The sequence below is a fragment of the Emydura macquarii genome, unplaced genomic scaffold, assembly GCF_026122565.2.
Source record: "Emydura macquarii macquarii isolate MOO-44397 ecotype Brisbane River unplaced genomic scaffold, CSIRO-AGI_Emac_v2 contig_212, whole genome shotgun sequence".
NCBI lineage: Eukaryota > Metazoa > Chordata > Testudines > Chelidae > Emydura > Emydura macquarii.
In genome coordinates this window covers 8,075,281-8,093,847 of record NW_027130349.1, presented here as the reverse complement: position 1 = coordinate 8,093,847, position 18,567 = coordinate 8,075,281, and the positions used below count along the sequence as shown (strand labels likewise).

General features: G+C 38.9%; 1 protein-coding gene across 7 annotated transcripts in view; it reads left to right on the top strand.

Moving 5' to 3' along the window:
* MYOM1 (myomesin 1) overlaps nucleotides 1-18,567 on the top strand; it is a 92,834-nt gene that overhangs the window by 70,473 nt on the left and 3,794 nt on the right. For 4 of the 7 annotated variants that reach the window (XM_067547246.1, XM_067547236.1, XM_067547218.1 and 1 more), the window contains 8 exons: nucleotides 361-448; nucleotides 1,332-1,370; nucleotides 1,462-1,567; nucleotides 3,055-3,218; nucleotides 4,032-4,068; nucleotides 4,402-4,424; nucleotides 6,757-6,812; nucleotides 14,370-14,585. In XM_067547246.1, coding sequence (XP_067403347.1) covers nucleotides 361-448; nucleotides 1,332-1,370; nucleotides 1,462-1,567; nucleotides 3,055-3,218; nucleotides 4,032-4,068; nucleotides 4,402-4,424; nucleotides 6,757-6,812; nucleotides 14,370-14,585 — 729 coding nt within the window. Of the gene's footprint in view, nucleotides 1-360; nucleotides 449-1,331; nucleotides 1,371-1,461; nucleotides 1,568-3,054; nucleotides 3,219-4,031; nucleotides 4,069-4,401; nucleotides 4,425-6,756; nucleotides 6,813-14,369; nucleotides 15,413-18,567 lie in introns of those variants that run through there. The other 3 variants (XM_067547264.1, XM_067547256.1, XM_067547270.1) reach the window with 1 other exon arrangement.

Below are 18,567 nucleotides of genomic sequence, written 5' to 3'. Positions count from 1 at the left end.
ATTATATTAGAAAAGATTAATCAGTAATGTGTGTTCCTGTCCAACAGAGAAAGGAACCTTGGTCTTCTGGTTAAGGCACGAGACTAAAATTCATGAGATATTGGTTCAGTTCTCAGCTCTGCTGGGGGTTTGATGTGAGCTCTAGGGCAAACCACTTAGTCTTTCTGTTCCTCAGTTCCCAAACTGTAAAAGGAACAAAATTAATGCTTCTGTACCTCGTGAGGAGGAATATATAGAGAGAAGGTTAAATTTGCTGTGCATATGTTTTTTGCCAGCCACATAAATCACTACGACAGAAACAATATTGCTGTCTGAAATAACTTGTTTTGAATGCTACTGTTTGATGTTATTGCTTTACAGTTTTCCAAGAAAGATGCTGGTATTTATGAAGTCATACTGAAGGATGACAGAGGAAAGGACAAAAGCAAACTGAAGCTTGTGGAAGCAGGTCAGGACAACATGCTGAATGGTTCATTCATCCCATACTGGGTCAGAAGTACCTCAAGTGACAGTGTTTCTTTGTCTACATGAATTTTGCATAGGCAAACCGCAGATTCATTTTCAAGTAATTTTTGCTTTGCCTGCATATCAAATAGGCTCCTATGCCAAGAGCTGTCACAGATGCCTTGAGACCATCCTGATGGTGATGTTTCAGTAAACAGAGCATTCCAATATACCTTTGTTAATTAGATTATGTTGTAATATTTCCTCAGGATACCAAGCGGAGGGTATTCATGAGAACAGTTTTCAAATTGGGTGCTCTTCATACTAGAAGTAATTCCATTAATGTAGAAGAATATTGTAGATCTAGAACATTTTATGAACATGAGATAATTTAGATTCCTATGAGAATGCATTTTCATACTTTTAAATTAATCTGTTTTGCCAATAATTTATTTATAGGTACTTCCAGTCATAGAACTCCCTATATTTTATTTCATTGCTACTTGCTGTGCCCAGTACATGGAGCAAAATTTATATTCAGTATATAATACATCTATATGGAAGGACCAATGTTCCAGTAGAATACTGTCATCTCTAGAAAAAAGAATGTTGCCCTTTTCTGCAGCAGCACAACTCAGCAGTGAAGGGCTTACCCATGGTACTGAAACCATGGAATAGACAGGAAAGCTCCCTGAGAACACTCTTTGGACTTGAAACTGAGGAATATAGAAGCCTGATGCATTTTAAAATGTAACTCAGATTTCTCTAAGGAACTCTTTTGAGGGAATGCTCCAGAGCCATAACATTGCATGCCAATTTTCAACCTATTACTGAGCATGTTTGTGCCGGGGACACTGAGTCTCGATCTATGAATTCTGTTTCCACAGCTTTTGCAGATCTGATGACTGAAGTTTGCAGAAAGATTGGTAAGTATTTAATTCCCCCTTCAGATGAATGACTCATTGTGCCTCTTCACGAATGGCTGTAGGGTTGCATAAAAATGTGCTCTTCTTTCAGCTGTATCTGCAACAGAACTGAAAATCCAGAGTACAGCAGAGGGGATCAGATTATTCTCTTTTGTTAATTATTACTTGGAAGATCTGAGAGTGAGCTGGTTACACAAGTAAGTGTATGAGAGCTTGCCAGTAGTCTATAAATTCTTTGTTTTTACAATTCAGCAGGAACTCAGATATGTTAAAATACTGGGCCCAATTCTCCTTTCATTTACTCCCACATAATCAAGTGTAGCTCCACTGAAGTCAATGGACTTACACCAGTCTGACAGAGGGGAAGTGGACCCATTAATTTTTAGCAGCCTGGAGGGAGAACATGAGTAAAGTGTTCATGATCAGAAGGTCCATGAAACTGGAGAACACCTGTAGTTCAGAAATGAGTACCTGGAGGTCAGCCAGTCTGTCTCCCTGGATTGCACTTTTTACAGAATTGCAGGTTCAGAACTAATAGGTGCAATATATATTTCTAATACTTAGATTCATCCTTATAAGACCCCTTATCTATTAAGCTCCAACATGTGCCTGAGGCAGTAAAAAATACAAAGCACAGGCAGTACCTTGGAGAGCTTGCAACTGAAACAAGACAAGAGACTGAGATTTTCAAACCCCATTTAAATTAATGGGAGTTGGGCAGCATAATCCCTTTGGCAGCTTTGAAATCTCAGCCAGAGCAGGATGCAGTGGGAAATCCAGAGGAGTGAATGAGTAGGATTATTTTAAATCTATTAAGTACCATCTCTACTTTCAACTTTGCATTGCCAGGAGTCCTACACACATTTGAAAACTGGAAGCTTATATCAAATGTTCCAGATTTGTTGCTCGCTCTCACTCTCATGTTTCATTTTTAGAAACTAATTTTATGTTAGAATGATCACATTCATTCACCGAGTGCTAGTAAATTGCTCCCTGGCCCTCTAGTACATTCCAAGGCATTAGTTTAAGGATAAAAAGAAACTGAGCGGCTGATTTGATAAAGGGCTTCCTCCCTTGTCTAGGGCAATTAATTGTTTGATTAGAAAGCTGGGAAATGGATATTTTTCTGGAAAGAGATATACTAATGGGATTTACCTAAAGGACCAAATTCTGGCACTGTGCCAAATCGCCCCCTAAATGGATATACATTGTTGCCACAAAAATAGCTTTTTTTGTCTGTTCATGTCCTGGCTATTCATAGCCCTGTGTACAACTCCCCTTTTCTCTTTAAGCAGGAGTAACATGTCAAGGCAGATATATGAATGTGGGACCCATTCTGGGTTTACATGCTAAAACCCATGGATCTCCCACAACAATTCTTGGATCTTGACTTCTGCAGCTCTGGTCATCACATGCCATGCCATGGCCTCTCTGGGGACTTTGAGGAGAATTGGAGCAGAAAAATTCCATCCTGTGCCTCCCTTTGGTCCTCAGCTTTCCTGGCATGGTGCAGTCTTCAGCCAGAATTTGGTCTAAAAAGTTTGAAATTTTAGATAATAGCATAGCACCATGGGAACCATTTGCTAAAATTCTCTTGTGCAGACATGGCCAATGAAACCACGTAAGCCATTCACATTTACAACATGATAAAAACGAAAGTCTAATGTTATTTTTTATTTTTCAGTGATGCCAAGATTAAGTATACAGACCGAGTTAAGACTGGTGTCACTGGGGAACAGATCTGGTTACAGATCAATGAGCCAACTCCACATGACAAGGGCAAATATATAATGGAGCTCTTTGATGGTAAAACTACACACACAAAGATGCTGGATTTTTCTGGACAAGGTAAAGGAGTCACACTATAAATATCTAATTCTTCAGAGTTGTCGGTGCTGGTATCTTTCACCAGCATTGAGAACAGGGGTAGAAGGTGTAGAGGGAAAGCTAAAGATGTTTGGATTAATTATGGGATAGATTTCCATTCAGAGGGCTCTTGAGACCTAAGTTTGTGCCAAAACCAGACTGCTCCTGCAGTGCAAACTTTCCTTCCACAGCCATTTCAACCCACAAAGCCCCAATTCCACATTGGGTTTGTGGGCTCCAGATGATGGGAGAATAATTTAGTGAAATCATTGTTTCCCCTTCTGCACCCTTTGCCCAGTTTCTGGTAAAGTTTTTGTCTCTTCTTCTCACTTAAGGGGAGAAGGGGATTGGCTACATCAAACAATGTTTTAAGAGGCTACAAGAAGAATAAATCTTGCTGTTTGGTTGGTTACGTGGGCATGTGAAATGTTGCAGAGGGCATGCAAATACTTGTTAAAAACTGATATTTTTTTATCCTGCAAGCTATAATTAATTTGGAACACTGTGGTTTTCTTCCTGAGGTATCTTTAGTGAGATAATCATAGCCTCTCTCTCTGCATTAAAGACTGATTTTTTTATTATTCTTACATTCAGCCCTCAGTTACCTGCAGACCAACTTCATTTAATTAAACCTTTAGTCATTTTAGTTATTGTATGATATCAAAGCAAAGATTGCAAAGATTAATCTTTCTTCAACTGATTACATTTTAATCTATATCTAAAAATGTAAATTACTTTCTTGTGAAGACTGGTCTGTGAAAACTACCTTTAACATCAGTTTTTCTCTTTTAAAAGCCTTTGATGAAGCCTGTGCTGAATTCCAAAGATTAAAGTAAGTATTACTCATGGCAAGTATCATTTACATACAATAGTAGTGCTCATAAAGCAAGAAACTGTACTCATGTTCACTTTGTTCAACATTAAAAGAAATCCTTTGAGCCAAATTCTGGTCCAACTGAAGTCAGTAAGAGATTTGCCATTGACTTCCATGGGACGAGAATTTTACTCTTCAATAATAAGGAAAAAGTAGGATTATCAAGTGATGTACTATGCAGAAGGATTTCCTTAAGTGATTCAAAGCAGTCTCAAAGATTAGTCGCTTGTTAGTCACCCTAAATTACCCTCAACTGAAACTGAATTTTCTTTTTGTTTCCCTCAACTACAGACAAGCTGCTGTTGCAGAGAGAAGTAAGTGAGCTTTCTTTTACGATGATCTCCATAAACTGGTTATGAATTTTTTTTTATCTCGATTATTATGAATTGAGACAGTGTATGGTGTGTGTGTCTGATAAAGCTAGTTTATCCTGACACCAAGGAGAGACAGGGAAAGTGACCTGTTTGATAGCTAACATAGAGTGACAGTATACTTATGGTTGTGTTAACTTTTTGCATTCTTAGCTCCTGTTTTCACAACTTTCCCTAAAAATTACCTTTTAAGCTGAAATTTCTCATGTCTGCTTTCAATACAAAACTGAATTTGTTTTTGAAAATCTGAAGAAAATTATTTAGTTGTTTTTGAATGATCCTATGTGGTAAATGGCTTCACATCACAAACGCTGATGAAAAATATTTCATATGGATAACTGGGCCAGTGGCATACTGTGGCTTTCTGGTGCCTGGGGCCAATGCTTGAATTTGCGCCCCCCCCCCAAGGCCTCACACATTCCTCGCACAGGGCAAGAGGGGTCCCTGGCTCCCACCAGAAGGCACTGTCCCCCAGCTTCTCCGGGGAGAGGGGATCTGTACCTGCCAGGGGGACATGCCACTTTTCTCCTCCTGTACCCTGGGGACTTTCTGGCACTCATGGCGGTAGCTCCCCTGGCTCTGGCCGGGCTCCGACGCCACCCCCCACCTTGTACTTGCCCGCCACATGGCGCCTGCCTCTCCCGCTCCAGCCCTGCAGCCCAATCAGATCTAGGGCTGGCTCTCACAGGTGGCACAGCTTCACCCCCTATCCTGGAGGTAGCGGTGGGGGAGGGAATTCCTCCTCCTGGTCACCCACAGCTCCTCACCCCCTACCTGTCCCTGGGCTCTGTCCAGCTGCCCCTAAGAGCCTCCTTCGCCCCCCACCCCTTGCGCCTCGTGAAGGGCCTGGCCGGCGCCCCTCCTCCCAGGCTAGTGCCTAGGGGCCTCCCACCTGCCTCCCCTGTTGGCCTGCCACTGAACTGGGCCAATTCACAGTTGCTCTGGGAACCAGACATTTGAGCTTCCTGACATCTATGCATTTAAAAATCTCAATCATAAACATTATACTAAAGACAAAAAATGCAAAATAATTTAAAAAGAGAAAACAAAAGTATTTAATCATTAGTTTAACTAACAAAGCTATTATAAATCACAAAGATTAAGCTCTACATGCTTTCCCTCCTATTTAAAAGTGCATGGAGTGGAACGGATTAATGCAAAATCTCAGCAAAGTGTGCCCACTCCCTACATGTTTGGGACCAGGACAGAAATAGTGTAGGCAAAAATGGAGTCTGAAGAGGCAGTGGAAAGGAATGAGTATGCAGCATGCTGGACTCCGAGCCCTAAAGATCCTGGCTAGCTTCTCATTTGGACATATCCTCCAAACCTCTTGCAGCCCCTTCACCACACACACTCTCAAGCCAGTATGATAGGACCGATAAATATGCTGCAGCTGGATGTTGTTCCCCAGCTGTACTTTGACTGGATCTTTGGGTGACCATGGAGGGTGGGGAGAAGGCATGCCCCTTGGTATAGTTTAGCTCCCTACTCTTGCTCCTTCCACCTCTGGCTTCAACAAATTTCTCCACACAAAGTCCATATTTTACAGAGGGGGAAGAGCACCTATTTTGAAGGGGAGAGCATTCCATGTAGCCACTTTCTGCCTCTTCATGGCTCCCTCACTGCTAACAAAGCCTGAATTCCACTTCCTGAAATAGCTGCAGCAGAGAATGTGCATGCTATGATCATGTTACTGATATAGAATTGTAGTAGGGTTTTGAAATGAACAGTGAATGGTTAGATTCTTATTTTGTTTACACCAGGATAAATCCAGAGGAATTCCACTGAAGTCAATGGAATTATTCCAGATTTACACTGATGTAACTGAGATCAGAATTTTTATTTAGATCAGAAACCTAACCTTCACTGGTTTCTGAGTCTCTTCCATAGGCTACAACTCATCTCTTTTCATAAACACAGAATAGCCAGCCTTTTACCTTGGAAATTTAGAAACATCGGGCCCAATTCTACATCCTTTGTTCACCCAAAACTCAAACTCAATTCAGTGGAGGTAAGGACTGCAGGATAAGGCTCATACTTTAATTTCTCTGTGGAGGTGATTGACAGTCAGATATTATTATGTCTGTCTTTTGCAGCGGATTGACATGATTTTAAGTACAAATGGTGTACTAGGAATACTGAATAACTCTCTCCATTTGCATATACAGAGACTTGTACAAAAATAAGATGAAAGAACAGCACTAGAGGGGAAATGAAATGTGGGACAGAGTTGTTTTTGTAGACATTAAAGGAAACTTCACTCATGTATTTTCAGATCGTGCCCGGGTACTTGGAGGTTTGCCCGATGTTGTCACCATCCAGGAAGGCAAGGTACAGTAAATGAACTAAAGCTTTATACAGCAGCTGAGCAGCTTCCATATCTTGCAGAGAAAGGGAAAACATAAGAATTATTTCAAAGGTTCCATTTTAAAAATCTGCTGCATTATTTATTATCTTCTGTACATAATTTGAATTTCTTGGACAGATATATGTATGTATATAGGGCAGTTTCATTTGTTAAGCATAAGATAAGTATGATGACAGTGCCAGTCAGGACTAAAACTTTCACAATGTACTTCTTAGAAAATTCATATGCAACCACATCTTTACAAATTTACACTACGTGCACAGATTGCACAGTTGCATTTTTCTAATGGGATATTAAATAATGCTGAATTCCTTACACCCCAGAGAGCCAGTCAATCTGTATCAATGATGGTTAAGTTCCTCAAGGCATGGCACCAGTCAGATCTTGAGAGTTGGGGCGTAAAGTGTAGTAGAAACGTACATGACCTCACCATCCTAAGAGACAAAAGGAGAAATTCTTCTCTGTTATACTAGGGTAAATTTGAGATAAAGTCAGTGAACTCAATGGAATTACTCTGGATTTATACTGATGATGATGATAAGTATCTCGTTAAATTTGACTGATCAGCTACAGTCACTTATTGTGGGTCCTGAAATGAGATGAAAGATAAATTTCAGACATGCAACCCTATCTGTAGGTGCCAGAGGTAAAGACAATTGCAGACAATAAAGCCTTGCACATCTCTCCTTGATTGCAGCAATCCATGAGCTCTCAAAATCTTTCAGTCCAAGGTGGCAGAGCTGCCACCATTGGATCCTGTCATGGGCTAAGAGCCCATGTCAGGTGTTGAGGTTAATATTGCAAGATTAGAGGTTGGCCTCAAGTTTCTTTGTAATGTTTTCTTGGTCTGCCCCTAAAATGAGTTCCAGTCTGCAATTCTCCATAAAAGTCGGCCTTTGGTATTCTACTGTCAAGACATATAGACCACATGACCGCACCATCACAGCAGCACTCTCACTATAAAAGCTTCTATACCTGTGAAGTTGCAGCAGTCAAGCATTCAGTATCTGGAACCAAATCTTGCCATTTAATTCCTATTATCTGCCATAGACATCATAGGTGGCATTGGTCCAAGTAGTTTTTATGTGGTGTTGATTAGTAGTTAAAGGGAATGCTATAGTAATTAGACGTTCTCACAGAGAATTCTTGCAACTACAACAGAGTGGGGAAGAAGCAAGGAAGAAAGTGAGTGAATTTGCCAATTTTCAGCTGAATAGTTGCTTTTGCTAAGAGATTAGTCTGATACGGGTTTGTGGGGGGAAATCTTGGGTAGTTATATCAACTGAGAATTCTCTGCCAGAACAGAGTTGAAATGAAACAATACCGATAAGTATGAGCTTTGATAAGCAAAATGAAGTGATATATGTAGAGAGAGACTGATTGGAATGATACAACGTGAGCTGTAAAGGCTTTCTAGCACATTCATTACTCAAGCCCACAAGGATGTTTGTGCTGTTGTGCATAGAGGAAGGCTGGATGTTACTAAAAACTCAGAGCACTCAAGGTGAATATATTTGGCCCAACAATTATGGATTCAGTAGGATGTTAAGAGACCTAGTTTTACTCATGAGCAGTGTAGACAGAGTTGTAAAGTCTTTTATAATTAATATAGTACAGAATCTGTGCAGAGTCATCTAAGTTGTTGGAGTGGGTCCAGAAACAAGAGAAAAATCTCTGCTCAAGTCTTGTTCTAAAGTTTTTACATAAAACAAAGGCACAGAGAAATCCCAGTTTGGGTTAAAGCCCTTTAGCAAATGGGTGTGATACTTTGCCTCCTCAGAAACCTCTCATCTTCTCTTGCCTAAGTAGATGAGTTTGTTGTTTGCTGAGTTCAGATACCTATCCTACTTCATTACTCCACCCTGTACACCTGTATGAGATCTAGGCAGGGAACTGGTCATGAATTGTAGCCTCTGTGCTCTGTCACAGGTCACTGAAGGAAGGAATTGAGGTTAGAGCAAGGCAATGGGAAGTTTACACAGAGATCAAGGGGACAATACAGTTTTTATGTAGTAATTAAAGTTGTATTTATTCCTGTATTTCCTATTCTGCAGCAATTCCAACTCCCACCTCTTGAGAGCTTCCCTCCTACCCTTTAGCCTGTTCCATCCATTACAATGGTCACTTAATGCGGACATTTAATGTCATTGCTGGACTTTAAAGCTTACCATTAATAGGGGGCACAGGAGTTTATCGTTGTTTCAAGTTCTCTGCAGACTCTGGAAGATATGACATTGATTTATGTTCAGTTCACATTTGGAAGATTATCTCTTCAGTAGCAAGGGCTAGAGATTTACTTATTCTTTTGGAAAGAAAAGGTTAGTTTCTGGACAATCTGAGTGTGCCATGAGGTCACATCAATACATCATGTGGGCCAGATCCAGCCCAGGGCCCATTTGTTTGACATCACTGTCGTGCAATATATTCGTCCTCCTGTGGTAACTCAGTGCTTCTGGTTGATGCAGGATAAGCAGGTCCATGGTCCTGAAGTCAGCCCATCTCTATAGACTATAGAGTGTCTCTAATACTACTGTATAGATGCTAGAGTTCCCTGGTGGTTGTGAGCCAGGAACAGCCAAACTGGGATTAATGCTGACTTCTGCAAAAGGGCAGAATAGGGGAGGCTCAAGTCATTCTCTCACCCCAGTCTCCTCATACAGAGCTAGTCATAATCTAGCCCGATAGGCTCATGATCTTGCTCGTATAATTCAGCATATTGCAGCATTTACATAATGAAACAATGTTCTCAACATTGTATGAATGGGTAATAAAAATTCACTAAATCTTGGTGTTCAAGATCACAGACAGGGAGCTATTCTTCTATTAAAAACACAATGTTTTGACCATTTTGAAATTAAGCTAGTGTAAAAAAATAGCCTTTTACTAACTCTTGATGCATGTTTGTAATTACATAACTGAAATAAAGACTGGGTTAAAAATAATGTAATTTTGCTAGTCATCATCCTATAACATGGGCCAGGCAGTTTTTTAAAATGAAAAATAAAATAAAACCCACCAAAATAACATCATATATATTGAAGGCATTCTAATCTATGATATACAGTGAAGTTACAATAAGTGCTTACTTCCATATGGTAGAATTGTACTTGTGTGGGTGGGAGTGGCTCATTTGTCCCCAGTGTTTGTATGTATTCTGGAAAGATGAGAGCATCTGTTTACACTTGCTGTGTAATTCATGCAACTCTTATAATCATCAATGAAGTTTTAAAAAAGTAAAGTGGGGTAATGAAAGATATAGCAGTTACAAGAAGCCTTTTGATGTTCTTTTATCACAGTATACATAAGGGCTGCTACATCTAACGCAATCATATACATTGAAGGGAGCAGATTTTTCATCCTTTGAATTTCTGGGTGTATGCAGATTTGGCCCTTGAATTTAAAAACATAATCATAATGTTGTTTACATGCATTTTTTGAACTGAATTGTGTGTATTCAAATTTATGAATTGGTGTTTATCAAATGCTGTTCCAGATGGCCAATGAAACTTGCACTGATATACATAAATGGTTTTTTTACAATGGTAAAAATGGTATTGTAATGTAATGTAATGTAATCTGAGAAACCTACGTGCAGATCACACGGTATGTTCAGTGAGGATTTGAGTTGACAGTGGGTACTAACGTAAGTTATATTATATATATGGCTGGGGCCAAATTCTGAAATTTTCATAATGTTTTTACTCAGGCAAAACTTCCAGTGATTTAAATGGGTGTGTTAACTGAATAAGGAGTGACTTTTTAAAAACAAAAGTGTTCATCCTGTTTTGTAATCTGAGTTTCTGTCAGGAGCTCTGCTAATCTGGAATATAGGTCACCTGGGCTCCTTGAGAGTGTGCAAATCTCCTGCCAACTCCCAGATATCCAGAGGGGGTTTCCAGTCCTTTCCTTCTTCCCCTTCATCCTGCCAGGTATGAGTGCTGGAATGATCCTGGGAGGGGGAAGCTGCCCTCACCAACAGGAGCAGGTCAGAGTGTTTTGCACCTGGTACTAGAAGAAAGACCTCAGGATTTAACTCAGTATTCTAATAAATTATTTCTATAATGCCATAGATGTGCATAGCATAGTGTTTTACCAACACATATGTCGATAAGGTCCCTGTCCCAAGGGTAAAAATGTCTGAAACAGAGAGTTGCAATGCTAAGGGCAAGGGATCAGGCCTTGGCAGCAGGCCCACAGTAATGAAATTCTTCCCCCAGAAGATTTTAAAATGACCAGGGATCTTACCGTCTTCATACTGAAATATAAGAGTGATCTTTTCACATCAATAGAACACAAACAATAAAGAAAGGGATGTATCAGAGTGGGAACAAACAGCACGATTGAGCAGATCAGTGATGTAAGGCTAAGCAAAAGGGGAAGTTATTTTAAGGAACAATTTGAAGGAGAAAAGGGTTATTGGTGCTGCTGTTTCTTTCAGTTAGGGGAAAATTGGCACAACTCTAGACTAACAGAGTTTGAGTGATGCAGCCACTACTGCTGTCTGCATCACTGACGGTAATTCATTAGGACCTTGCAATAGCAGTAGGGGCAATTCAATAGTGATCCCTTAGCTGTCAAAGAATGCAGACACAATATAAGTACTGAATAGAGAAGAAAACTATAGGCTCCTAAATGGCTGCAATGTCCAGGTGTGGCTGAGCTGTTCAAGCGGTTCATATTCAGAGACTTTGAATAGCCAGGAAGAATGTGGGGTTTTTTTCCCATTTCCTCCAGCTTTTTAAACATCTCTGCAATCAAAACCATGTTTACTTAATGCCAGAAGACTCCAAGAGAACAGGTTTAAGAGCCCCACTTACTCTCCAATCACAGCTGCTGCTGGAGACCAGATAGGGGCCATTTCTAGCAGGCTTTGACCACTTGGCACCCAGAGTGTACCTCTTCTGTGTTCTTTCTAAATTACATATTTTTTGGAGGAGGCAGGATATTTTTCTTCCTCTTGTTCCCTTTTTAATCCCTAGAGGATTTGTTTGTTTCTGTGAGGCCCATGGAGAAGTACTTTAGTTTTGAGTATATATATATTTTTTCTATCTCCCCCATTTTTTGGTTTTATGGGTGGATCTCTTTTCCCCTCTTTTTCACTTTTCATCATTATTCCTGAGGCAGGAAAGGAAAGAAGGAGGTCTATTGGATATTTTTACCATTGATCTTCCCATGCCTCTAACTGGAGCTAATAACATGGCACAGGGACCTTTCACGGTCACCTTTAGATGCATCTGCTTTAGAAGCAGGTAAATTAGTGGAACAGAAAGCTGATTCTGGTTTTTCACTACATTCCACTCCTAACATCTCACTAAAGATGATTTGCTCTGGAATAAAACCCTTCAAACTACATTTGAAACAGTTAGACTGTTTTAAATGAAATTTTACATTGCAAATAATATATTGCAGATGCAAGAGAAGAAACAGTGAGACTGATAAGATGATAAATTTTTCTGTTTAGAATGATAGTACTGAAGCTCTGCCTGGAGGGCTCAGCATCACAGAAATGAAATTCCCCTCTGTGCAGAGTGCCAGCACAAGGCCTGTACACCATTTAAATCCCACTTAAACCATACTTCTCTATGCTTGACTCTCTCTGAGGTGTTCATTTCTGTGGACTTTGCAAACAAGATTTGATGGACTTTATTTTTATATTTTATTGTATATGATCTATTATTTGATTCCTGCATATTGTCTTTTGAAAGAATTTGTACTGTAATTGTTTACAAACTAATTCATCTTTTTAAAATGGGGGAAAGGGGAAGAGGAAATGTTTAACCCCAGGAACCAGATATTACTCACTGCCTGACTCCTAGCTCAACACACACATCCAGAGTATTCAGAATTAAGGCTAACACTGCAGCTTGAGATGTTAGCTTTTGAAGTGACTGTCTTGAACACAAGTATCACCAGTTAACTACTTTTCACAGCATTTTAGTGAGCTGAATTCCATACATTGGCTCAAGAGAAGGAGCAATACCTGCATACAGTAAAAAACCTAAACAAAGAAGAAAAATGTAGACATGTTCTGCATCCTAGACCCCTGCAGTGTGTCTATACTCATCTGTATCTGCGAGGACCTGGGACATAAAGAGCTGAGTCATTAATTCACACAGAATAACTGACTTGACTAATTTAGCCTATTTTTCTGCTTGTGAAATGTTGGTGAGCAAATGTATTCGTTATTTGAATTTACTCACTTGAGAGATAATTTTGCAAGTTTTTTTCTACTATGGATTGATTCCAAACAATATGCTGTAAATATTTATTACTGTATTTGAAAACTGAACTGTGTTGATTAGTTGCAGTTGATCACATGGCATTGTGATTGGAGGAGTGAAATTTACAATTAGGAGTAGGGCTTGAAGAAGCCCACCAGGGCTTTGAATCCCTTGGGAGAAGTAGCAGCTAACTTAAGCAGGATGACATTTTTAGGACACATTAAGCCTCCTTTCCAGGCAACAGCTCACTTAAGGCAACATTCTGAGACAAATTAGGTTCCACTCCTGGGGATCCTCTATGTCTCTAAAGGGAAGGGGCAGGATATGCCCCAGCTGTGAGAGCCTTCATTCTTTTAGTGATTGTACCTTAATTTTATTTTAACTTAGTACTTTCTTTAATAATTAAGAGCCAGTTTCATCCTTTCTATTGAAATCAATGGCTTGCTACACATTTACATGTCTAAATATCTTGCCTGTGAGTATTTCTGAATTGGCATTGAAAGAGAAAAATTAAAGGAACTCTGACTACTGATGCATAAGATAGATTTGCAAACCTGCAGCAGCTATTGAACTGTCTGGGTGATCTCTCTAACAACTAGTCTTCTGATAATGAAGATGTTGCCTTAATGTTAGGACCAAATTCAGCACTCATTAAGATTTAACTCCGATTAACTTCAAAGGGAAATATATGTCTGAACATCCAAGGGCAGAAATTGGTCATGAAAACTGTATTGATTTCAGATAAAAATAGTAGCAATTAGATGTTATGCAGTTTTATAGGAATCTGTAAAACAACTAGGTCTGTTGGTAAAGCTGTCAGGATGTAATTTAGAGCATTCTTAAACCTGAGATTAACTCATGGTCATTTAAGCACTGGTTAAGCATTGATTAGATTTAGGGACATTTGCCTTTATTTTTGTAGTACACTTATCATTGAATTATTCTGAACAAATCCATCTGATGTTTCTTCAAACTCTCATTTAAGGCCCAACATTTAGGTGCTAATGTCTAATTTTGTATTAAACAATGCAGAGAGGGTTGTGGTAATGGTCATGAGGGAAGAGCGTCCATAAAATACTGAAGGTTTTTAATGGAGCTTTTTAATTAATTGTGTTCATTCTCTTCCTTCATGATAGCTCAGACTACATCAGAAATTATTGATCTTGGATGCTTATGGGCATCCACTGTCTAATAGCAGAAAGCTAAGAGGAGACTTTCAGGGAATTATTCATCTAAATGAATGCAAAAAATATCAATTAACAATTGTTATTTGTAATCCATTTGTACATTTTTTTGTAGGCGCTTAATCTTACTTGCAATGTCTGGGGAGATCCCGTCCCAGAGGTCGTGTGGCTGAAGAATGAGAAACCATTGTTAGCAGATGCCCACTGCATCCTGAAATATGAATCTGGAAAAAACGCCAGCTTCACTATTACTGGCGTCAACACAATCGACTCTGGGAGATACAGCATTCTGGTGAAAAACAAATATGGCACAGAGACAAGTGATTTCACTGTAAGTGTGTTCATACCTGAGGGAGAAGAGGAAGTGCCACAGCCTCAGCCCAGTAAAGGAGATAAAAAGAAAGTGTGAATTTAAGACTAGGAAACAGAAGTATGGGGGAGAGAATGAATGATATATTGGCATAAATCATGTGTGTAAATTGTTTTATGCATAGCAATAGCCTTGGATCCTTCCACTCACTTCACTTGTGTTTTTACTGCACTTATTTACACCAAGCAAAATAGTGCCTTTACTAATTCATATTTAAACACTGTTATCTTATGGCTTACCACACAGAGCCTAACCCTTTAAACCTTAAATCAGCCAAATTCCCACAGAACGCAGCGTCTGGTCCAAGATTTGACTCTCTTCATCCATACAACATAAACAAGAAGAGTGAGGGAGAGTTGCAAGGGAGGCAATTAATGAGGTGGTTGAAAGGATTAAGAATGATCAATGCTTAAAGGAGATGTTTTTCTGAGCAGCAATTTAGATTTGGTCAGACTTTGGTAAAGTAGTATATATGGAGTGTACTATAGCTATTAGAAACAGAGGTTCTGATTCTCATTTACACTAAGGCCCCTTTATACTGCTTTGGCAGTATAAAGATGCCTTAAAATGGATATAAAAGTAATTTATACCCACTTTAAGTCTTGTTTATACTACCTGATTTATGTCAAGGGTCTAGTATAAATGAGAATCAGTCCCAGGATGATAAACCAACAAATATGTTGTATGTGTTGCTATAATATTAATGTGCGCTCATGTCAACAACAATGTATGAAACCTCCTCAATGGTCACGAATAAACGGAACACGTTTCTTTCATCTCTACCTCCACCTTGTTTCACTGTCTTGTTTTGTCTGGTAATTGTTCACAGTATCTTGCAGTTAACAACTTCTTCACCATTTCAACTTCCTGTAGTGGCCTTTTTGACTGTGGTAATCTTCACTTTGATCTTTACTATAAAACACAGAGTGAAATCACTGAAACCTCCACGTGTTTCAATTTTGATCTTTACCAACTTCAGACCCAGTTCAACAAAGCACTTAAGCACATTCACAAGTTAAAGCATGAGTAGTTCCATTGATTTTGACAGTCAATCCACTTAAAATTAAGCACATGCTTAAGTATCTTGCTTAATTAAGTCCATAGAAAATCTCTTTCTTAAAGTTCAGCATATTAACATCTGCTATTGGACCTTAGCACCACAGAAAACTAGAATGAATATTAGAAGTAATGTCAGTTGATAAATAGTACCTTCGGTATAGTCTTTTTATATGTTTATTTCAAAGGCATATAAACTGTGGTGACTAAAATTTTGCCCAATTACATTATGTAGATGCAGCATGGTCTAGTGGACTAAGCATGGCGATAGGATCCAAGAACTCCTCAATTCTTAATCTCAGTTTTACCCTTGATTCACTGGCCAAATTTAATCCTATTTTGACTCCACTGAAGTGGACTTAACCAAGTCTCTTAAATTCTCAGTGGTTCTGTTTTCCCCTAAGTAAAATGAGGACAATGCTATAAACTTAACTGACAGGGACATTATGACTATTAATTATTTTTGTTTGAAGATGAAATGTGTTCTATAAGTGCCAAGCCCTGTTATTGATGCGGAGAATTTTATGACGTCTGAAAAGAGGTCACTGGGCCAGATATACCCTAACAGGCAAAGAGAAACATAACTTGCTTTACACTGTGACAGCATGGCCTGCTCCGCTCCAGGAGGGGATTCACCCCTGGAGAAGAGCTGGTAGTCTTACTCTCACTGCCCTTTCTTGGGGTTTGCCCCAGGAAAGGTCAGCATAAATTTCTTTTGGAGCCAGGACCAGAAGCCTGCCATTGGACATTGCAGTGTGGATGTGCCGGATCAGCACGTCACCCAGCTCTGCTGAGCACACATCTAACCCCCCAGTGCCACCCATGTTGGCAGCTCTGATGGTTCCTATGGGTCCCTGGCAGAAGGGAGACTGTGGAAGCCTTGTTCAGCAACAATCCCCCTCTAGCAGACTTTGTGTCCCCAGGAATTTTGAACCCTGTCTTTTCTTGGCGATTGTGGGTGAAAACCAGGAGTGAATTGGTAATTTATTCATTTAACTTTATAGTTATCCACAGCTTTTCCTTATAATAAAGTAGGGCAAGGATGGAAGCCATAGAATATGTAGCCCCAATGAAGTCAATTCACTTCTTAAATTCAGTTAGTTATGCTGAGTATCTCAATCTCCAAAGACATGAGCAGTAATAGATTAACTATATTTTCTTAATTCATATTCTCTGTAGTTTTTCCCCCATTGTTCTTATGAAGGTTACAAAGTAATATTCATCAAATCCTAGACAAACTATTTTTCAGCTGAAAACTTTATATAACCACTAATCCAAATCTTTGATCCTCTGCAACAATTGCCTTCTGTGGTGGCAGTGGTAACACTGTATATTTATGTCAGTGATTTACAAAAGTGCCTTTGCTTATTATTAAATAAGCTGAAGCAATTAAATTCATATGTATTTCCAGCATCTTAAATCATTATCAACTCAGTCTTTAATTTTGAGAGCAAACTTGAATACACTGTAATATTTCTTTCAGAATTGATCTCACAGCAGCATGATTTGTCTCATCAAAATCTGTAGAACTAACATATTTTCAGCATTTTATTTAAGCATGATCCGTGCTCACCTTTTAATGCACTTTTATCTCCTATAACATCTCAACTATTGTAAACCTGCAAATCCTGCAGTTTTCCAGACATTCCCCTTGCTGTAATAATGTCAGCAATGTGAAGATCAAACAGGTAAGTGCAGTACTTCAGATGGTCAATTAAATCCTTGCCATTTGGGACTTAGTGTACAGCCCTTATTCAGGTGAGGAGTCCATTGGATGCAGGATTGACTCTAGTGTATGAAAGAGTAACAGTGTAATTTTGATAGCTTTACAATTTGAGAAATTTATTTTTCTAAAAGTAAGAACACTATAAAACATTCAGTAGAAAACACAAAACCATGTAAAATTTGCCCAGTTTGTGTTTTTGTTATAAATCTGAAGCTGAGCGCAGGTTCTCTCCAAAAGATTAATGACCTTGACAAACATTTTGAGTGAACCTAGGCTAACTTCTGTTTGAAATCCTGCAGAACTTGCAGTTTCTCATAGATTGCTAAGAAATCAGCTGAAACCTCATGGTTCTGAATGAGTTTTCATTTGTGTTTGCTTGAGCCCAAAACTCAAAGTGACACTCAAGGAACACAAATCCAAAACTGAAGAGAAGGGATTGTGTAAACCACTGTGAACTGAAATTATTAAATTCTGTATGGCTGAGGTAATAAGACAAATTTTTACACATTTGTCAACATTGATGTAGGTCATTTTTGCACCGGAATAGTAACATTTTGACTAATTTCTATGAAAAGTTGAATATTTTGAATTTATACATCCAAAGCAAAGCCTGTCTATGTTTATGTAGTAACTGACTTCAATTACATCACTTACATAAGTAAAACAAACAGAATTTGGCCTGTAGGTCTGATCCATCAGAGCACTTAAATATGTGCTTAACTGTAAGCCCAAGTAGTCCTGTGGTTTCAATGGAACAACTAAGAAGCTTAAAGTTTAAGCACATGCGTAAGTGCTTTGGTGGATGAAGGCTTAAGGAATTAAAAAGATCAACTCAAACTTTGTTTACTCAGAATGTCTATATATTAAACAAAGTAAAACTACTCTTTACTTTTTTGTTTTTAAAATGAAAGCAGGGAAAGTAGCCTCATTGTTTTATATGCCATATTTAACCTTCTAAAGTTTAAGTACAAATGGTGCCAAAGAATTTGATACTTTCACTTAATATGATATGCAGCCAATTGAAAGCTGATAATTAGATCATTCCATTTTGGGCTCAGAACTACACTATAATTATAAAGCACAATCAACTATATCCTGCTCCATGTTACACTGACTACACATCAGTGAAGTCAATAAGATTTCAGAGATGCAGCTGACAGC